Below are 21818 nucleotides of genomic sequence, written 5' to 3'. Positions count from 1 at the left end.
GAAGTTGATTATATTAGAAAAGTGATTTATCTTGACTAACAAGGGGGTCTGGATGACAGTCACCATGCCCTTTTTAGGCTGTGGCTACTATATCTGTCTGATTATCATCAAAACTGGATAGGGACCTACCAAGGGAGGCTCCAAGGATCTGCTCGATGCCAGAGTTTTTTTCCTGCCTCCATAGCTTAACAGTTGTCCTATATTCTCTAATTTCCCCCATTGTTATGGTGAATCCCTTCCTTGCCTACTGGCCTGTTGGCATGAGAAAGCTGACGAGACTATAATTTATAGTGAAGGAAGTCGTAAGTCAAAGGTCAAAGGGACACTTACTCTACCCCTTAGGGAAAACATTCCTCCTCTGGAATTCAAGATCTCTAATTGCATAGAACTCAGAGCTTCAGGCATGAAAAGGAAAGTTCCCTAAGTGGATCATTGGAGTGATGGTAAACATGGCTAATCCTACTTCTACCTTTCTACTAAGTGTCCCTCCTACTGGGGCAGTTATGAGAACTGATTTAGGTGCAACCTCGAAGGTGAACTCATTGGCACCAGGTATATCCCCAAATTGGTGCTTCCTTTGTCCTCTCAAAATGCTACTTCATCACTCCTGAAAAGATGCATGAAGACCCTATTCCATTTTCTGAAGTTCTTTTTCTGCTCAGATCATATTTTTCTGAAATTCTACACTGCAATGTCCAACTACCTGAGCTGTTTTGAGCTCAAATTTTCTAATTTCTATCTCCTGAATTTATTAAGGCCACTGAACCCTGCTTGAGTTGACTCCTACACACCTCTACACGTGCCCCAGTCCACGATTTGCCTCCAGGCAGAAAGCCCATCAGTTTATCACTTCCTTCCCTTCACTTAGCTATTAGAGATCATACTCCTGCACTGCCTGTTATATAATGTCTGAAGGCCCTTGTTTTCTCTTGCCATAGAGGGAGTATTCTTGTCTTCCCAAAATTCTTAGATTTAAATCTAATTTCCATTGTGATGGCATTAGGAGGTGGCTTTTGGGCTGTGATTAGGCAGAGTGGTGGGATGGGATTAGTGCCCTTATAAAAAGATTGGGTATTTTCCCCCAGGGATCCAATGTGGAGATTTCCAGAGAACGTGGACCATCAGATGTGAAAACTGGACTAGGGTGATTGCGATTTCTTAGTACCCTAATCAGCTCAGAGCCATACAATGTCCTTGAAATATCTAGCATCAGAAGATGTGGTGGAAGACCAAGATTACATAAATGCTGTACGGCCAGTTGGGGAGGATGACTAATCCCAGCTCTAAATATCTAACAGTCCAAGATGGAGGAGAGGAGGAGGCTTCTTTCTTTCCTCCTTTTTTTTTTTTTTTTTTTTTTTTAAGAAAACAGCTTAGCATCTTGCATTTCTTTCACCGTGGCAGCCATCCCATTTCATTATAATTACTTGCCTTTTCTGTTAATGTGTAGGTTTGGGGAAGGCGAGGGCTGTGAGAAATTTTTCCCCTTCTGTATTCTTAAAACTTAGCACAGAGTTAATAGTTATTTGTTAAGGGAATGAATGAATGAATGTATCCTGGGCGCAGTGACACAGCTCCAGTGATACAGGAGCACAGGCCAGAGGCTGGGTGTGTTCATTTGTTTTGTTTCTTTATTTTTCCACAAAGCAGTAATATTGAATGGTGTTGATCTTTTGCTGTCTGGCACTTCATTGAACATCACCCCTTCAAGGTCCATCCACGTGTCAAGTGGGAAGGGGAAAGAGAGAGTCAATCAGCTAAAAGAGTCATGTGTATGGGGGGGATGAAACTAGACTTTAGCTGGTGCTCACCATGCAGCGTGTCTACGGAGGCTGCGCTCTAATACTTTGCACCTGAAAACTCTATGCTATTGCAAACCAGTGTTACTTCAATAATAATAACAATAATACACAGAAACATAGACCATTAGGGAGCTATTAAAACACATCTTTTAGAACAAAGGGGACAGAAGTAGGAGCTGAAAACCCCTGGACTGCAGCCTCAGGCAGAGTGATCAGGAACATTCTTTCTCACTCCCCTTGTGGGGCTTCTTTCACATTTGCTTCACAGTAACATTTTGTTAGATAATAAACTTTCACAAGTAAATGGCTTCCTGGTCACAATCCTGGTTCTCCTAACTAACTCTGGACTTTACATAGACCCAATAAGAGCTGTTCAATCAAAAAACAAAAGAAAACAAAACAAAAACCAAGTAATGATGGGAAGCAGATATGAAGAACCAGTTCACCAACGAGGACATCAAGGAGGCTAAAACACCCATGACAAAATGCTCACTGTCACATCTAATGAGAGAGATGCAGATTAAAACTGCAATGAGACACCGTCGCACACCTGTGAGAACAGCACATATAAAAATACCCCCAAGAACAAGTGCTGGAGAGGATGTGGAGAAAAAGGAACCCATGACACTCTTGCTGGGAATGTAAACTGGTGCAGCCATTGTGGAAAGCAATCTGGATTTACATTAAAAAACTAAAAATGGAAACACCCTGTAACCCAGAGATCCTACTCTTGGGGATCTATCCACAGAATATGAACCATCAACAAATAAAACCCCCCGTATGTTCTGCAATATTCAGAGTAGCAGTATTGACAATAAATCAAACATGGAAGCAGCCTAAATGTCTATCGACGGATAATTGGATCAAGAAGAAGTGGTATATCCACACCATGGAGTATTATATAGCCATAAGAAAGGATGAACTGGGACAATTTTCAACAAGATGGAGGGAATGTGATAGAATTATGTGCAGCAAAGTAAGTCACAATGATAAAAACACATACTGGTTATTTATATGCTAGACAATTTGATAATGTAAAACACTTTCACAAACCGGTGGGTGTTAATAAACACTCTGAGGGCTCTGAGGTTAAGAGGGAGGTGATGGAAAAGCAACAAGGGGACACAGGGATGGTGGTGGGGAAAATTATCTTAAATACACTAGTAAAATAAAAAGAATTGCTTAGTGTTGTGAAATAAACTGCATATTAGCTGTTAATGCTTTCAGCAGGAACACGCAGAGTTAACACAAGAAACTACAAATGCCTACAACTGTTTGTCTACTTCAAAGGACTTTGTGGCCTCCAGCCTGAAGAGGGGGGCAGATCCTCTTGACCAAAAGGAGATATGAAATTGGACAACATCAACCAGAAGGTCATTTCAGGGCTCTCCAAATGGAGCTCAGCTGCGAAATGGAGAAGCATTTCTTTTTTAACGGTTGCCTTGAGATGCCTTTAACATTCCATAAAGTTAACCTGTTTTAAGTGTAGCATTCAAAGGTATTTTTTCGTATGTTAATGAAGTTATGCAAGAGAAGTGTTTCTTTTGGAAAACCTGTGTCCTCGGGGAGAGGGCGGGAGTCTGTGCTCTCTCCCTGGAGCTTCCCTCTTTACTGGCCCAGTTTGGGGCTGGCCTTGAACCTCACTGCTTTGCCTAGAGAGGGAGACAGGGGCGGAACACCTGAGCTGTGCCAGCCAAAAGCTGCAGATTTGGTAAATGGCTGGGTAAACAACACTTCCATTTTATGAACTACAATGAAAGAAAAGCATTACTCTGAGTGAAACCCGCAGCTGATGGTGCAACACACCCCCGTTTCAGAGATGTCAAAATGTGAGTCTTAGAATGGGTGAGATATGGGAGGAGCGTGGGCAGGGCGATGGAAGGCGCGGACGAGGCTGACCTTGACTTGATGCGGCCGATGATGGGGGTGTCATCAGGTAAGGGGTTGGAAGCTCAGGAGAGAACCTGGCGTGTAAACACAGATTTGGCGGTGTCAGCCCACAAGTGGGATCTGGAATTGCAGGAAAGGATGGGATGGCCCAGGAGGGTGTGGACAGAAGGGCCTCTCAACCTGGGCCTCATCAGTCGTTCTGGGCTGGGGGCTGTCCTGTGCATAGTAGGACATTTAGCAGCACCCTAGCCCCTAAGCCCCTTTACTCCCTGCTCATTGTGATGAGAAAAATGTCTATAGAGGCTGCCTGATGTCCCAGGGGGAGTTGCCCCCACCCATCCTATTCCGTCTGAAAACTCCTGGCATAGAGGGAGGCCAGAAGGAGAGGAAGGAGCCCAGGGACACTAATAAAAATCCTAAATTGGGGCCTCCCCGGTGGCGCAGTGGTTGAGCGCTGGGTTGCGAAGCTGCCCGCGGCCTCTGCAGCGCCTGTTCGATTCCCTGCTGCTCCCCGGCCACCGGAGGAGGGTCCCACATGGCGCGCAGACCTCTCCTGCCGCCCGCTGCTCCCCTCAGCAGTGTACTTCGGTCCTTCTGCCTGCTCTGCTCCCCGCTCTGGCTCTGGTGAATTCTCTCACCCTCGTGTGCTTCTGACTGTACCCAGTGCTTGTATAAATAAATAAATAAATCTAAAAAAAAAAAAGAATCTATTTAAAAAAAATCCTAAATTGAAGGGATATATGTACCCTTATGTTCATTGCAGCCCTATTTACAATAGCCAAGGCATAGAAACAGCCAAGGGCAGACGAGTGGATCAGAAAAACGTGGTACACACGCACGCACGCACGCACACACGCGCACGCACACACACACACTGGAATACTACTCAGTGATAAAAAAGGACGGACTCCCTCCCCCTGTGATAGCAAGGATGGCACTGGGGAGGTTGCTAAGAGGGGTAAGTCCGAGGGAAAAAGGCAAATGCCGGATGGTGTCGCTTACATGTGGGATACAGAGAAACAAAACAAAGGGGCGTCAAAACCAAAGCACCAGCCGACTTTTAAGCCCTGACTACAAAACTGAGGCCTCCAGCGGGGGAGGGTGGCGCGTGGGAGTCGGGGAGGGGAGGTTGCTGGGGCTGGTGGTGGGCAGGTGTGGAGTAGACATTCGTGGAGGTGAGCGCGCATGACCCCAGAGCAGCTGCGAAGGTGTGAACCTGCTTTACCTCAATGAACATGATTTGGAACGAGAAGAAGAAAGGTATTCTCGGAGAAAGAGAAGGCGAGACAACGCGGGCAGCGACCGGGGGGTGGCCGGCTCCTCTTGTGTCCTTTCCTGTCACTCATTTCCCACCATGTTCTTCGGGCTCACAGACAGCGAGTGGGGGTGCCGCACCCCAGCGGCCAGGGCGGGCTCTGCGGCCAGACTGCCCGGGGTCACATTAGCTTCGCGATCCAGGCCTCAGAGTCTCCTCTCTCTCCCCGGCCCTCTCTCTCCCTGTCTCCCGCCTAGCCCAGTCCTGTCACGGTGCTGCATGGAGAGCCAGGCCGCTCCAGATGGAAAACCATTAAAACAGGTTCTTATTACTCGTCACGATGGACACCGTGAAGCAGCTGTTTCTGATCCCATGGAAAACCCCCATTAATCCTCTACTCCACCCAGAGCCTCCAGGCCAGGGGCCTGACATCCTGGCCCCTCAGGAAGGACCTGCTGGGAAAGCAGAGTTCTCTGTGCCTCTGGCTGCGAATTTCAGAGGATGCCCGTCAGGGGAAGGCGGGAAGCTTTGGGCATAGATTCCACCTCCCCTGAGACCAACCCCCACCCCCATGAACCCTGCACCCTTGGCTAAGCTCCTCGGCCTTAGGGGGTAAATATCACCCACCTGAGAGGATTGTTGGGCGGCCTCGATGAGATCATTCGGATGTTTGCTTGACCGGCACCCACAGGGCAGCAGTGCCCGGCCAACGCTGTGTCCAGCAGGTCTCGGGGTGCAGGGCCACGGCGTGGCAGGCGGTTGGACAGGGGACGCTCAGACCCCAGTGACGGGGATGCATTCCTCAGCAGGGCCCGGGAAACAGGACCCCTCACGCTGATGGCGGACCGGGGCAAAATGTTCATAGCAGGTGCGTGTGATGGGCCGAGTCCAGAGCGCAGCCCCGAGATGCCGGGGCCACCTGGGCGCCCGCCGCACCCCAGGAAGGTGTAAGGGGGAAGTGGGCTGCGGAGCCACGGGCCAGTTGCACAGCTGGAAAGGGGACCAAAGGGGTGGGGGGCTTAAAGGGACAGCTGCAGTCGGGATGGAGGAAGGAGGGCGCCTTTCAGGGACACTTAGCAGGGTCTGAGCGTTTTGGAGGAATGGAGGTCCCGATCCTCAGGCATCTGCAGCTGGTGGTCTCTGCAGGAGCCTCCTGGGCTTGGGGGTGCTACCTCCGCTGACCGTGGAGACCACGCTAAGGACAGGACAGTGAGGACAGGGGGAAGCAGCCAGACTGGAGAAACTGGACAGTCCAGACATTGAGCAGGGCAGCGGGGAGCCCTTCAGAGCCTGGAAGCTTGAGGCCGTGTCTCTGTGGGGGGGCGAGGGGGTGGCGCTGAGGGAGGCAATCTGTGAGGGCAGAGAATCTACCAGCTTCACCGCAGAACTTACCCCAACCCCCCCGAGTGCTCAGTGTTAGTCAACGGTGGCCGTGGAGTGAGGAAAGCCCACGGTGGGTTAGGTGATGCAGGTCGGGCCCATCTTACAGAGAAGCGGAGACACTTAGTGTTTTGCTTCAGGCCATACAGCCAGGAAGTGGCAGAACCGAGACTCAAGCTCAGGTGTCCGGCCTTGGCCAGGTCTCTTACCTTGAGGCACTCTGCTGTTCCCCTAGGCGTGGCCCACTGCCTCCCCACCCCCACTCAGGAACGCGACGTTCCTGCTTGCCAGCTGCAGGGTCCAGGCAAGCATTTCACTCTTTGAAGCTGTCCTCTCCTCTGAAATGGGAATAACACTGGAGAAGCACAGCTAGGATGTAAGCTCCTGCGCGCAGGGCCTTGTGTGTGTGTTTTGTCCCGCGTCCTGCATCCTCCCTGCTAGAGGGTGCCTGGTCCTTTGGAGGAATCCACGCGGGAGCAGCACCCGGCTCTCCAGCCCGCTGTTCCCCAGCTGGACCACAAGATGGCAGCAAAGGAAAACAGGTCCCCAGGACAGGGTGGGGAGTTTTGGGGTCTCCCGGACACCCAGAGTCCTGGACCCTGCTTAGGAAATGAAGAGTTCTTGCTGCCCCTGAGCTTCCTGGCCAGCCAATCCGCCTGTTCTGCTCCCCACTCTGTCTCTGGTGAATCCTCTCACCCCCCCACCTCTGGCCTGTACCCCAGGTCTTGTCTACATAAATAAATAAAATTAAAAATAAAAATCCTGTCCTTGATTTTGTGCATCCAAAGACCAATGATACCATGCTTGTTCTAAAAAAAATTAAACCTTTTATTAGTATATTTATTTTATATATAAAAGAAATACAAAAAAAAGGAACACAAAGAAAATGCTTTCATGGCAAGTCGGACTTGTCGGGGCCTTCGGAGTGGGCTGCGGGCCCTGACCCGCTGGGCGCCAACAAAGTCCGCCTGTTGTAATGGCCTTTGATGATGCCAGTGTTGTTGTTCTCGTTAAGCAGCTGCTTCTGCCGCTGCCTGTTGAGGGACTGGACCAGGCCCAGGACCACCGCGGCCAGCGAGTACTGCCCGGGGAGTCTTCTGGGCGGCAGGATGAACGGGTTGGGCTGGACTCTTCCCAGGAGAAAGTACGTTTTGATTTTCCCTTCTTGTTCGCTGATGCCCTTCACGTAGATCTCCCCTCGGAAGTCAAAGGCAAAGCCCTGGTCCTTCAGGATGAGATAGGTCTCCTCCGGCACTTGGATCCTGCCGCTCACCCCCGTGCTGTCCATCCGGCTCGCCAGGTTCACGGTCTTGCCCCAGATGTCGTACTGTGGCTTTTTAGCCCCGATAACGCCAGCTACCACCGAGCCGTGGCTGATGCCTGTGAGAGAATCAGGGGAGCGAGAGGTGAGAGGAGGGAGCTCACGGGGGAGGGAACCTCTCTCATCAGAGGTGTGTCCTGGGTCAGTTTCTTAACCTATCTGGACCTCACCTGTCCCACCTGGGCGTGGAAATAAGAGGATGAAATGGACGATGCAAGTAAAGTCACTGGCCTGGTCGCCGGGGGTGCGGGAGAGACGAGCATTATTCTTGCAGGGATGCTGTTTATCTCGGGGGTGGAGGGGTGGAGGGTGGCGGACAGGCCCAGAACAGGAGCTGGACCCTGGGTTATCCTCCTGGTTCCAGTGCTCTGAGAGTGTGCGCAGACTTTTGCCTTCTCTCTTTCAGTCTAGCCCTTAGCATCATTCCCTTGGTCCATGGCGATGCCCTCCTGTGGGGCTCCTTGTCTCTCCAGCCTCCTGCAGACCACCGTCCCCACTGCGGCCAGGTGGGAAGGGTCTTCTGACGCACCTGTGATCCACTTACAACCCAGGTACACACCTGCTGCAGCTCCTTTGCCTTGAGGCTAAAGCCCATGCTCCACAGAATCACTCTCAAGGGCATTTCAGGTCTGGCAGTGGCCTGATGTGCCAGCCTCATTCACCAAACTCTTCACCTCGGCACTGCGTGCGGACTGACCTGCTAGGGCCCACACCTGCCTGCCCTTCCCCACCTCTGTGCCTTGGTCCCCACCCTTCTCTCTGCTCGGACTATTATTTCCTCCTAATCCCGTAGTTCATTTACCAGGTGCCTTGTAAGAGTGTCAACGCCTCCTCCTTTGTGCAACAGGGCTCTCTTCTGGAATGACGGTGTTTCACTAACCAAGCTAGCAGGCGTGTGTCTCCTCCTACTACACTTACAATCGCTCCTTCATCTTACAAACATTGACTGCTATGTACCAGGGATGCGATAGGGAAGAAAAGAGACATAACCCTGCTTGCCTCCTTCTGGGGAGAGACAGAGGAAAATAAAAGAATAGACTATAGCCTCAGCGGGTGGTAAAGACTGTAAGGAAAAGCCAGTCAGGGTGGAAGGAAGGTGAAGGATGGCAGGAGGTGTGCTGGACAGGGTAGCGAGGAAAGGCTTCTCCAAGCAGAGCCTGGAAGAAAGTGATGGTAGAAGTTGTATAAAATTTGGTTAGATCATTCTAGGTGGAGGGAAGAGCAAGACACACACATACGCAAACACACACGCAGACACGCACTATAATTGACTGAGATTTGAGAACCGGATCCCACAGAATGCCTGGGACCACAGCGATGGACAGAGCTTTCCAATCTGCAGGGCATGTGCAGAGACATCACCACAGGTGATTCTCATGTCTTCGTCATGAGCCGGGTGGGGGTGGGGGGGAGGCAGGGTGAGCCCAGGCCCAGTTTATACATGAGGAAACGGACACTCAGAGGGTTGGCACGAGTCGTAGAGCTGCTGGCAGCAGACCCGAAGCACAAATTAAGATGCCCAGCCCAGGGGGAGATAATTTTCTGACCTCTGAGCAGGGCTGCAGTGCAGCACAGCACCCCAAGGGTTGGCCTGGACCTCTGCAACAGCCCCTGAACGTGTGTGGAATTCCCCTCTCAGCAGGCTTCAAATGCTGCTTCTTATTCTTGGCTCCACTGTGCATGTACATTCGACGGACCATCCCACCCACCCAAGATCAAAAACATAACCTTGGGCATCTCTTACTCGCTGAGCAAAGGCGTGTAGTGCTCCTTACATCTGACAAGTCAAATATGGGTGTTTCTTGATGTTTTTTCCTTGAGAGCTGCTCAGGCACAACCACATAAGGTGAAAGGTCCCTCAGCCAGCGGTTCTGAAATGTGAGGGCCGCAGCGGAAGTTCCGATCCGCAGTCAGGATGTCACTGGTTTCGGTCAGGAAGTGAGGGGCGCGGGCTGTGCCATCAGCATAGTCTCTCCCCTGCTCTGGGCCTGGGGGGACCCTGTATTAATGAGGATGTGGACTGGGCTCTCAGAGGCCTCGAGGCTCAGCAGAGTTGCCAAGGAAATTGTCATATTCTTCAAGTTACGAAGGGCTGATGCTCACAGAGCCAGGACTCCCGTGGGGCCCCTTTCTGCCAGGGGCCTCCTGGCTCCGGGGCAGGCCGGCTGGGTGCTTCCGCGGGCAGCTCTGAGCTCACTCCCTGTCCCTGGTTCAACACAGTATCTACGTCCTATGGAGCAACTGGCTTTGTCCCAAGTATTATCTAGAAGAACCCAGACCTTGCCACACGTTCCCTGCCATTCTTGGGTGACAGACAACGGAATGCAATGATGGCTCAGTCAGGTACCTCGCTGAGCAGGGCCTTGCATGGGTGGGACAAACGAGTTGGAAGGAGGTTATTAGGGTGGAGTGTTTGCTTGTCTTTCTGCTCACAGACCAGCGCCCTTCATGGCTGCCAGTGTCTGGGTGAGAGAAAGTGCAGGAGAGACCCTGAGCCGACCGTCCCTGTCCGTGCAAGCTCACCCCACGTCTGCTGCACCTTGCACGAGAAGCTTCCCTGGCTCGATGCCAGGACACGAGGTGGGCTGATGGAGCAGAGGGGCCCTCCCTGGCCACCCCTCTGGTTGCTACTCACCGATGCGGAGTTCGAAGTTGTTGAAGGAGTGCTTGTTGATCTCCTGGATGCTCTCGGTCAGGGCGAGGGAGAAGTCGGCCAAGGCACACAGGTGCTCCCACTTGTCCTCGCATTGCTGGAGCAGAGGGGAGAGAGGTCGCCACTCACTGGGTCAGATGTCCTCGTCCGCAGCAGCGCTGCTGTGTCCCCCCCCACCCGCACACCCCTGAGCGGGGGTTACCAGGCGTGTGAGCCCCCGTACCATCGAGTGACCCCTACCCACTGCATCACACTCAGGGGATTTGCTGGCCTGGGTTTTGTTCATCAAGTGACGAGTGCGGCTCAGCACGAAGCCTAGAGTTCTCGGTTAGAAAGAAGGGTCACGTCATCCAGGAGACTCGATCGACCCGGGAGCAGCGCACATCACACGGCCAGGAGACCCAGTTCATCCACCCGCCCCAAGCCCCATGGCCTCCAGCGACATGACCACAGTGAAGTCCCTGCCAGAGGCTTTGGTGGGTCCGGAAGCTCATTACCTGCTTTTCAGGGGACAGGCCGGACACGGCCATGTAGGTGCTGCCGATGGTCTTGATCTTTTCAATATCTTGAAATCGGTCCTCACCGAGCAGCTGGAACAGACCCAGACAGTGGTGTTAGTCCTGGGATGATTCTTCCAGCAGCCTGGGGCGCCCCCAAACAGGCTCCCAGGGACTTGTATCCAGGGTTACTGTGTTTCTCTCTGAGAATCATGCATCCGAGCCATCAACGTACATGTAGTGAGCGTCTACTGGGTGCCAGGCACTGGGATGGGTGCGGCCAGATACTCTTTAAGGAACAGGTCTGTTTCTATGGACCTTTGAACTAAACAAAGCTCTTTTATTAGTTTAAAGAAGAAATCACAAATGTGCCCCAATCCACCAACAGATCTTTTTGGCTTTGCTCTCGACTTGCTTTTGGAATCTTAGTTCTTGCCTGCCACACCCTGGTCTGGGCCACTGGTAATGTGCCCCTAGCTATGTGCCTGCCTGCTCCTGCCCTGACCTCACACCCCCCGCAAGGCCGCCAGCGGGATCCTGTTCGGATGTTATTGGACCATGGCCCTGCCCTGTGCGCAAAACCCTCCTGGAGATGCCAGTGCAGTGAGCACGAGTATGGCCAAATGATTCGGAGTCAAAGAGATGTGACGGCCCCGAGTCCTCAAGCCCAAGTCTTGCCTCGTCACCCAGTGTGTGACCCTGGGTGTCCCGGTGTCTCCGAGTCCCAGCTTTCTTTGCTTATTTACAAAATGAGACCAGTTCAGGTCCTGTGGATCTGGCATTTCAAAAATGTGATATATTGACAATGCTTTGCTTTTGTGGCAATGCTTGGCAAACATCATAGAGATTAGTAAGATAAATGCTGGGCTCCTGTCCCAGAACCAGTGGTCCTAGGGGAGGCAAATATTTAAGCTGAAGGGTTTAAATATCTGCAAGAGCCTGATGGAAGATTTTTCAGAATATATGACTTTCACTGAAACCAGAGTGACCACATTTGCCCGGGGAGAGGAAGGATTAGAAGCTGCCACAAGTAGCAGTGAGGTTTGAATTGACTGTTAAATGAGTACTAGGTTTTCCACTGGTCCTGCAGTTGCGGGCAAGAGGACGGGCAGGTGAGAATGGCATACCTTCTCGAGGCAAGGAGCAGTGTGTGAAACGGCCACGTGGGTTTGAAGGACTGTGGGTACCTGCATGGTCCTGGCTGGCAGGCAGGTGGCATAAAGTGGCAGGGAAGGCTGGAGAGGGTGCAGGGTGAGAAGGGCAAAGGTGACCTTCTGAAGAGATGGTAAAGCGATGGGTTTTGGGTTTCAAAGGGATGTGCCAAACTACTGCTTTCAGTGGTTGGTGATGAGAGGCAGGCAGGAGGGCCGTTGGGAGATGACTGTAGCCTTGAAGGTGAGAAATTATAAAGCAAGACCCAGGCAGCACTGCGGTGAGATGGGTCGGGTCTGAGAGCTAGGAAGAAGCAGCCGTTCACAGCACTGGACAGCTAGATGGACATGGGGACCGAGGGAGAGGATGCTGTTGGGGTGATGGCAGTGGTGATGGCAGTAGGCGCTGGTGATACCCTGCTTAGATCCGCTTGGAAGTCCTCCATGGGCTGGCTGCTCACCGTGCCTTGCCGGACCCTTTCTGGAGAATGGCCTGGGTCAGTGGGACCCCTCTTGTGGGAAATGCCTTGGAAGTTTAGGCACCACCATTCCCCAGAGAGGCCGAGAGCTGATGATGACACTACATTGCCTTGCCGCAGTGAAGCAAGTCCAGGTACTCCTTTCGCTCCTGAGCTCTGTGGGGGGTCAGGTTTAGATCTCCGACCAAAGGCTAATTCATCACCTTAACCTCAGGAGCAGGTGGAGAGACGGCCCATCGGTGCCAATCTCTGTGATGCCCGGGCCTGCATGGCACTGACCTCTGGTTTGGTCCCTTGCTGGCTGGGTGCACTGCGTAAGTGACTGAGCTCGCCCGGGGCTTACAGTCCTGATCCCCCACGTGGAGAAACAACAGCATTTATTCCGGGTAAAAACTGCAATCCTCCCACTAGATAACGCATGCTCAGGTTTATAAGGCAGCTGAGAATTTTGTAAGTACAAAAAGTGGTTATTGCTGCACTGACCATAATTCTATGACAACCACGAAGCTCACTTGTGACTGTCAATTTCTGAGTTACCTCGTCGAAGTCAGCAATGATCTCATTCAGCAGGCGCAGGCACTCCACTCCTTGGTTGTTCATTTCAGTCTGAGAGTAAAAGTCTGCAAAGCCTGGGATGGAGGCGAACATCACCCCAACAGCATCGTAGGACTGAGAGTACAGCTCCTGGGCAGAGACACACCGGGGAGACAGAAACAGACAGCAGACAGGTGAGGCCGTGCAAGCTGCTACCTGTGTGTACAAGCACCTGTGCCACGCACAGCGCTGTCTGTTGGTCTCAGCCCATCGATGCTGTGAGCCAGCCCTTGGGTTCTTATAATGGCCGCAAGGTGCCCTTTGGGGACACCATTAGGAAGTCTTGGAAAAAAAAAATAGGAATTTTTTACTTATAAGACCTGGAAGTCACAGCACACCTGGGCCACAGTGAGGTCATGGGAGAGAGAGAGGTCATGGGAGAGGCAGAGGGACAGTGTTTTGGGTTTGGCTTTTGTCAAGACTAAGGGTAGGCATTTTAGTGTTTTGTGGGCTTACTCTACGTTGGTGAATTCAAATCATAAGAGCAAGGAATTTAAGGGATGGGACCAGAGACAAAGAGAGAAGAAGGAAAGATGCAAATGACCCAAAAGACCAGCTTCTAAATCACCCAGGGTCTGCACAATGCAGCCTCAGCGGGGAGGCAGCCTGGCCTTGATGGAACCCCGAGGCTGCGGCTGCTGTAGGGCATCAGCCTCTGTGAAGGGGGCACTTGCACTTGGCTCAGGCACTTGCATTACCAAAAAAAGAGAAATGTCAACACTGGGAGTTTACAATGCACACAGGTACCCCCAGAGAAGACAGAATGGGGGCTCAGACCACAGCATCGTCATCATTGAAGACTCATGGTCCTCAGCTCACCGGGAGCCAGCATCCTGACTGTCCATCTTCTGGGTCTTGGTCAGCTTCTTGTGCTTGCTCTCGATGGCTAGTCCAAGCCCCTGCCTCTCTCTGGACTAAATTCCTCTTAGCAGATGATCTTCTTCTAACTTCACTGAGAAAATGGAGGCTCTCGGCAGCGGGCTGCCATGCTCAACAGTCACACACAAACCCACGCTCATGTTTATTTCTGTTCCCTTAGCTTGAATGCCAGATGATGTTGGTGTCACTTCCAGACAAGTATCCTGATCGATGTTTTCTTTCTCTTGCTGAAGGTCAATGCTCTTCCCGATCTCGACTCTCTTCTAACTTCAACAACTTCTTCCTACCGTGATTCTTTTATTTCGTATTTCATTCTTCTCTCCTCCTCAACGAAGTGTCTTCTATAAGGAGAAGCCCAAAGTACCCAGGGTCCTGAAACACTGATCACTGGGTATTTTCTCTTTATCCTCATCCAAACTCTCAAACTAGTTGTTTTGCTGCCTATTGCCACAGGGGGTTGGAGAGAGGGATTTATCTCTAGCTCTTTATCTCAGGCTGAGATGAAATGAATCTGGAGCAGGTGCATCTCCTGGAAAAATCGGATTCCTGCCAGTTCCTGTCTCAGGCCGGCAGCACAGGGGTGCAGCAATCACTCCAGAGACCCTGGTCTCTTGGCCTTCTACGCTTTAGTGGCGCCACATGGTTTTCCTGGTGGGTGCCCCCTCCCCCCTGCTTATCATCCACCTTAAATATGGGTGATCACAGTGGTTCTGTCCTCAACCCGCCGCGTGGCTCCAAGTTTCCACGCATCCTGTCGTTTGCTCCCAGTCTTCACCAGCATATACGTGATGGCCTCTAAATCCCTCTCTCCAGCCCAGTCGCCACCTTGTCTCCACATGTCTGTGTCTCATGCTGGATTTTGCTCACCAAACCGCACCTGGATGTGTCTTCCCTCCACTAAACCCATTCCTGCCTCTCATTCTCTAACTCAGTTGGTGGCACTGGTGCTGCCAAGTCATCAAAGTTCGACGCCCTCCGAGTCATCTTTAACTCTGTCTTTGCCATAAAATCCACAGCCAATGAATTGCCAAATCCCACTATTTTGTTTGTATCTTGAAATTTTTTTTTGCCTCTCCCACCATTGCTTTTTTAAAATCAGGTCCTTCCTTATTTTCTCCTTGGCCTCTTACTGGGTTCCCTGACTCTAAGCTTGCTCCATGTGGAAGCCAGAGGGATGTTTAAAGATGGAGTATTGATTCAAACTCTCCCATGCTTAGAATCCCCCACCTTTGCCATCACGATGAAGCTCAAACTCAGTGATGATGTGCACTCGTACATTCCCGTCCTCACCTCCACCTAACTGCACTCTCCCTGCCTGCAGCGACCTGGGCTGTATCATGTGTTCCAGAAACACCGAAGCATTTGTGCACACGCTGTAGCGGGGAGTGTCTGGCTTGCTTTCTCTCACCCAAGGTCCAGCCAGCAGCCCTCCTTGTTCTTTGCCTGGAGTTTTTCCGGCCACTAGAGGGCACTCCGGCCACGTGCGCTGTGATCTGTGGGATGACATTAATGCATCTCCCCCCTACCCCCCACAAGTGGTTCTCAGCAGTCACTGATGGGGATTGGTGTCCATTCCCTAGCGCCCCCCGCCCCACTTGGGTCAGAGAAGTTTGCAGTACGTTTTCTACACCATTTCCCCAAATTTCCCAGCGCGATTAAGCTGAAGCCTCTCATAGAGGGAGCCTGTCTGATCATGGAAGGCCTGTCCCTGCTCCCCTGCCTGCCGCCCACGCCCCTGCTTATCTGCGCTGCTTTTTAAGTAAATTACTTGTACTGGAGCCCTTATCTCCAGGTCTGCTTCTGGACACGCTGCTGTTGTTTCGTACTTCAGTGCTTTTATTTCTGCTGCCCGCCCTTCGGTGGGACATGTCTTGCCGAGGTGGCCTCCCTAACCAGGCTAGTTCTGTTTTCTGTCTTCATAAACCTTCTTAGTCCCAGAGATTGGGGTCAGAGGCTGAGCTGGGTGCTGTGGCAGCGCCTGAGCAGCAACACATTCGCCTTTGCTGCCTACCCCATGGTACTCAAGTCCATCTCTTCCTTTGCTTGTGGCCTTCGTGAAGGCAGAGACCCAACACATTCACCCAGTTCCTCAAGTCATTCAGTTAGTAGTTCTGGGACGCCGGCAATATTACAGCCACCCCATACAAGGTCTGGTTCAAGGCTCTGGCTCAAGACAGAGAGGAGGCAAGTCATTGTCTTCGATCACACAGTTAGGGCAGAAGAGACAAGGCTAGGGGACCTCAGCAGTCTTCACCACACACTCTTGAAGTTGCCTCCTCTGCCTTCATGTCCTTGCTTTGAGGAAGACGGTATCACAGATTCATGGTCAGTCTTGAACTTTAAGTGTGGCTGGATCTGAGCAGAGATCTGCTCTGCTGACCCCATGAAGTTTATCATCCCTTTTTTCTCCCCAATTATTGCCCCAACAGCAAAACTTGGGCACATTAAGATGATTCAAGGAAGGTAATTTACAAAGGGCTTAATTAGGATCATGAGGACAGATTGTAGGGACCCTTAAGAAATCCCTCAAGAACCCAGGGCCAGTGGTAGTAGAGCTGCCATCCCCATGAGCTTAAGGGAACATGAAAACCCCAAAAGGAGTGAATTGGTTTGACATCGGGGGTGCACAGCCATGGCCGTGATAGAAGCTGTCAATTTCTGTGGACACAGCCAGGCTCAGGGGCTCCCAGAGAAGGGAACCAAGGAATAAATATCCTGACCTTACTTTATTTCCCTCTCCATCTGTTCTTCCCAGCAATCCCCCCGGGCAACCCTCAACTGGGTGCCAGGATGTGTGTGCAGTCGCTGAGGTAGCCCAGGCAGGTCAGCAGAGCAGGGAAAAGGCACACATAAGAGCTCCAGCCCCCTGACCACAGCTTTGGAGATCTTCCTCCATTCAACTCTCCTCAGTCAAATGCTTAGAGTATGTCATCTGTTTCTTGCTATTTTGGACTCAAGGAAGAGCAACACTTTGTAAAATGGGGAGGGATCCATGAATATAGAAAAGCTATTATTGTCTTATTGTCACAATCCTCTGGCTGTTTGTACAGGTTTGGGCTTGTGGAGGATTCAGAGCCTATACAGGCTTCTGCCCCTAGATGCTGAGGAGGACTTTGGTCTCCAGTTTGCACTGGAAGCCACAGTCCAGCATTCACCTGCCAGGACTGTCTGATTTCTTACACTGTCTGCAGGGGAACAACAAAGGACCTTACTAGGATCCTGTCACATCATTCAGGTCTCCATTCCAATGTCACCTCCTCAAAGACAGACTGACCATGATGACTTCCAGTGTAACATAACATTATGCCCCCAGGATTCATCCATAGGGGCCTCCCTAGTGGCGCAACGGGTTGAGCGCTGTGCTGTGAAGCTGTCTGCAGCCTCTGTAGCACGGGTTCGATTCCTGGCCGGCCAGGGAGAAATTCACATGGTGCGGCAGACCTCTCCTGTCCCGCCCGCTGCTCCCCTCAGCAGTGTCTTCAGTCCGTCTGCCTGTTCTGCTCCCTGCTCTCTCTGGTGAATTCTCTTACCCTCCAGTGCCTCTGACCTGTACCCCAGCTCTTGTATAAATAAATAAATCTTTTTTAAAAAATAAATTTCATTAAAAAAAAGATTCATCCCATGTTTAGAATGCATCAAATTTTCCTCCTTTTAAAGACTATAATATTCCATGGGCTGTTTATACTATAATTTTATATTAGTGTGTCCATTCATCTGGGTTGCTTCCATCTTTTGGCTACTGCAAATATGAGTAAGCCATAACTCATTGAGCATCTGCTTTAAATTCTTTGGGATATAATAGATGACTGGATCAAGAAGATGCGGTTGTGGTACACAGACACAATGGAATACTACTCAGCAATCAAAAGAGATAAACTCATGCCATTTTCAGCAACATGAATGAAGCTGGAAGGGATTATGCTCAATGTAATAAGCCAGAAGAAAAACTAAAAATCGGATGGTTTTACTAATAGGAGGAATAGAGGGGAACCAAATAAGGGATCAGGAAAAAAAATAAAATACAAAATTAGCAGGCAACTATAAATCAGAGACATTCTGCAGGGGAGGGAGAGGGAAAGGGATCAGAACAGGGGGCAGAATGAGCACAAGGGACCATTATGATGGTGCGCGGGTGAACTGGTGGTGGGAATTTTATGGGAACTACCCCTGAGAGGAGAAAGCATACATTGTAAAAAAATGAACATGATATAAATTATAAATTAATTTTTAAAATAAATAAATTCTTTTGGGTATATACCAAGAGTGGGTTTACTGTGTGTGTATACATATACTTTATATATAATATATGAAATCCACTTCTTGTGTGTAACTATACACACATTTATAAATATATATATACACATACACACTCACGTGTTTAAACATGCATACACACACATAAAACATCAAAATTCCAATTCAGCCTTCCAGAGATCTTATTCTCATCCATTTTATAGAGGAGCAGTCTGAGGAGGAGGTTGTGTGCAAGTGTCACAGAGCTCTGCCGCCTGGGCTGCCGGCCGCGGGGGTGGGTAGGGGTGGTCTCCGATCTCCTGCTCACAAAGGACAGTGGAATTCTTCCAGAGCTTAGGATCAATATGTCCCACTGTATCCCGTCCACTGACACCCCTTCTTGCCCCGAGACAAGCCTGGGCTCACCTCATTGTCCCGGTCTTTCTCCAGGAAGTGGCGCGCCACGTGGCTGGGAAGGATGTTCCGGAGCATGTTCTCGTTGTGTTCCCGCAGCTCCTTCATCTCATTGATCTCCTCCTTGGCCTGTACGCGCCAAAGGAAGTCCAGGCGGGCTGTGTACTCCAGCTGCAGTTCATGTCAAGGAGAGAAGAGACAGGTTAAACGCTTGTGGCGTGGGCTGAAGCATACATGTAGGAGGTGGGGAAGGCTTTTCAGGCGATAGTCTGATGTGAACCTTCTGGAGGTTTTCCTGATTCAAGAGATCAGATTTCACAGGGCTGTGTACCTCCCCCTCCCGTGATCTTATATTATAGTTGTGTGTGTGGTAACCCAGCAATGCCTCTGTCCTTCCTCCACTAGATTGCAGGTGCTGTGAGGTCAAGGGTCCCTTGACTTGCTCAACATTGCATCCTCACCACACAGCAACACGTCAGCACCAGGTGGATGGTCAATCAATAGTTGTGGACTCAATAAGTAAGTTCCAACGATAAAGCCAGTTGTCACTTTCATGTGCTCATTACGTGCTGGGCATCGTCTAAGCAATGTACCTATAGTAACTCCTCCATCCACACAGCCTACAGGAAGATGTTATTATTAAGCCTTATTTTACAGGTAAGAAACTTAAGGCAAGCAGGGTTATGTAACTTGACCAGAGACACACACTACTTAGTGGGGAAGCCAGGATTTGAACTTAACTCTGAACCCAATTCCAGAGTCTGAGGTCTCAACCACTAGGCAGTAGGAAGAAATGAATGGACAATAATGGAAGGAATGTGGATTTTGTTGTTAGACAAATATGGCTTATGGTTCTTCGACTGGTTAGTTTCTCATCTCTAAATTGGGGAAAACATCAGTAACCACACAGTACTGGAACAGGAAGTGAGAGATAAAGCTCCTGGTCATAGTGGCACCCAACACGCATTCACTTCTCCATCCAGTTTCCCTTAGCTTTGGAACGGGGACAGCTTCCTTTCTAAAGAATGTGATAAACCAAATTTACCGCAGCTTTGGGAATGTCATTAATGTCGTTGGCTATTGAAATGAACAATTGCTGTCTTTTTAAACACACGATTAAAGTCCCCGAATTCCAGGGCTTAAAACATTCTGCTACTTTCTTTCTTTGTCTTATTTTAAAGCCCCATTGAATGGCAAAATTATGAAAAGAGAGAGGCATAGGTTATTCATCCAGCAGAATTTATAACAGCCCAAGCTGGAAACGACCCAAATGTTCATTTTGTGGGTTGAATAAGGTATTGTATATAGCCATAAAAGAGATGAATATTTCTTTTTACTTTGATGGGCTTGTGGACACCAGTGTGTGGAGTATGTCACCATTTATTTAAGAGAGATCTACTTCTCTCTTTTTCCATATTACATATCTATGTGTATATATATATATTTAAAAGATGTAAGTACAAACCATAAAAATGGTTACTGACAAGATGAGGGAGAGGATAAGATATGAGTCTACCTACTGTATGGACAAAATGACGTGATGCTGGAAACCAATTCTGAAATGTCTAAGATGTAGATCCATAAGAGATAACGCTACTTTAAGGCATCAGTGGACTAAGTCAGTGCTTTAAATTTTTCCCTCCAGATCTATGAGCATCAAGGTTTGATTTGTCAAGTTGCAACTATTTCCAAATGAACTCCTCCCCTTGGAAGGCATATGAGTAGCCAACAGGTACAGGAGAAGATGCTCAATATCACTAGTCATCTGGCAGTGCAAGTCAAAACCACAATGAGATATCACCTCACATCTGTTAGAATGGAAACTATTAAAGAGACAGGAAATAGCAAGTGTTGACAAGGATGTGGAGAAAAAGGCACTCTCGGAGAGTGTTGGTGAAAAGTATACTATGCAAAACAGAGTTTCCTCCAAAATTAAAAACAGAACTGCCATGTGATCCAGCTCCTCTACTTTTGGGTATTTATCCAAAGAAAATGAAAACACTAACAAGAAAACTTCTCCACGCCTCCATGTTAATTAATTATTAATTGTTCCAGCATTAATTTTAATACCCAAGATATGGAAACTACTTAGATGTCCATCAGTGGATGAATGTAAAAATAATATGGAGTACACACACCCCAGTGAATATTATTTAGGTATAAAAAGAAGAAAATCTTGCCATTTGCAACAATATGGATGGACATCGAGGGCATTATGCTAAGTGAAAGAAGTCAGACAGAAAAAGACAAATATCCTATGATCTACTTATACACAGAAGCTAAAAACAAAACAAAGCAAAACCAAAACTAAACAAACAAAAATCAAGCCCATAGACACAGAAAACACTGGTTGCCAGAGTTGGGAGTTGTGGGTTGGGTGACATGGGTGAAGGGCATCAAAAGATACAAATTTCCAGTTACAAAATAGATGTCCTGGGGATGTACTGTATACTGACTACATTTAACAATACGGTATTGCTTATTTGAAAGTTGCTAATAGAGGCTATTTTAAAAGTTCTCACTGAAGAAAAAAATTTTGTAAATATTTATGGTGATGGTTGTTAACTAGACTTATTGTAGAGACCACTTTGCAACATATACAAACATTGAATCATTATATTGTACAACTGAAAATAATATAATGTTACATGATGGTTACAGTTCAATAAAATCATGTATGCCTGGTTGAATAAGAGATTGTTTTTTATTTCTTTGCTTTGGAAATATTCTCAGTTAATTGAACCTAACTCAGAAAACACGAGCAGGGAGATTCGGATTGTTGGAGCTGATGGAAGCAAAGATTTTCAGTAATAAGAGGACACATTTTTTTATGTTCTGCACAGGCAGTGGCCGGTCACTATCTGAGACATACCCGTAATGAGATGTGGGAGCAGCTGTGACTTGCCCCTTGATAGAGAAGCCTCATGGACACCAGCGTCACATCTGGCTAGACCTCCATGGCAGGAAGTATTCCCCTTCCTTTTACCAAAGCTCCCGTGCACCTACTATGCGCTAGGCATTGGCCCTATAAAATGAGGGAAGCTCGGTGTCTGTCTCTGCTTTCCTTCTAGCTAAAGCGCAATGGCAGCGCACAGGAAGGAGAGAGATCATTTCAACACGACGTGCTTAGAGCAGACGTGGAGAGCATGGCAGAGCTTAGGGAAGGCAGGCAGGGCTCTGTGCTTTCCAAGGCAAAACTTCAGCATTTGCTCAGGAAATGTCACTTGAGTTGGAAGTGCACTCTCTTGCCCGATTTTTAGCAAACGATTA

General features: G+C 49.4%; 1 protein-coding gene across 3 annotated transcripts in view; it reads right to left on the bottom strand.

Moving 5' to 3' along the window:
- Positions 1-7131: 7131 nt before the first annotated feature.
- The window catches only part of ADCY8 (adenylate cyclase 8), a 163616-nt gene continuing 148929 nt past the window's right edge, over positions 7132-21818 (bottom strand). For all 3 annotated transcript variants that reach the window (XM_037501680.1, XM_037501685.2, XM_037501690.2), the window contains 5 exons: positions 18561-18719; positions 12966-13112; positions 10799-10891; positions 10284-10398; positions 7132-7707 (listed from right to left, as the gene is read on the bottom strand). In XM_037501680.1, coding sequence (XP_037357577.1) covers positions 7220-7707; positions 10284-10398; positions 10799-10891; positions 12966-13112; positions 18561-18719 — 1002 coding nt within the window. In that variant the 3' untranslated portion in view covers positions 7132-7219. The remainder of the gene's footprint in view (positions 7708-10283; positions 10399-10798; positions 10892-12965; positions 13113-18560; positions 18720-21818) is intronic.

Source organism: Talpa occidentalis, unplaced genomic scaffold (genome assembly GCF_014898055.3).
Source record: "Talpa occidentalis isolate TD23 unplaced genomic scaffold, MPIMG_talOcc4v2.1, whole genome shotgun sequence".
Lineage (NCBI taxonomy): Eukaryota > Metazoa > Chordata > Mammalia > Eulipotyphla > Talpidae > Talpa > Talpa occidentalis.
The sequence above is the reverse complement of the archived record's forward strand: the minus strand, read 5'-3'. Positions and strand labels throughout refer to the sequence as shown.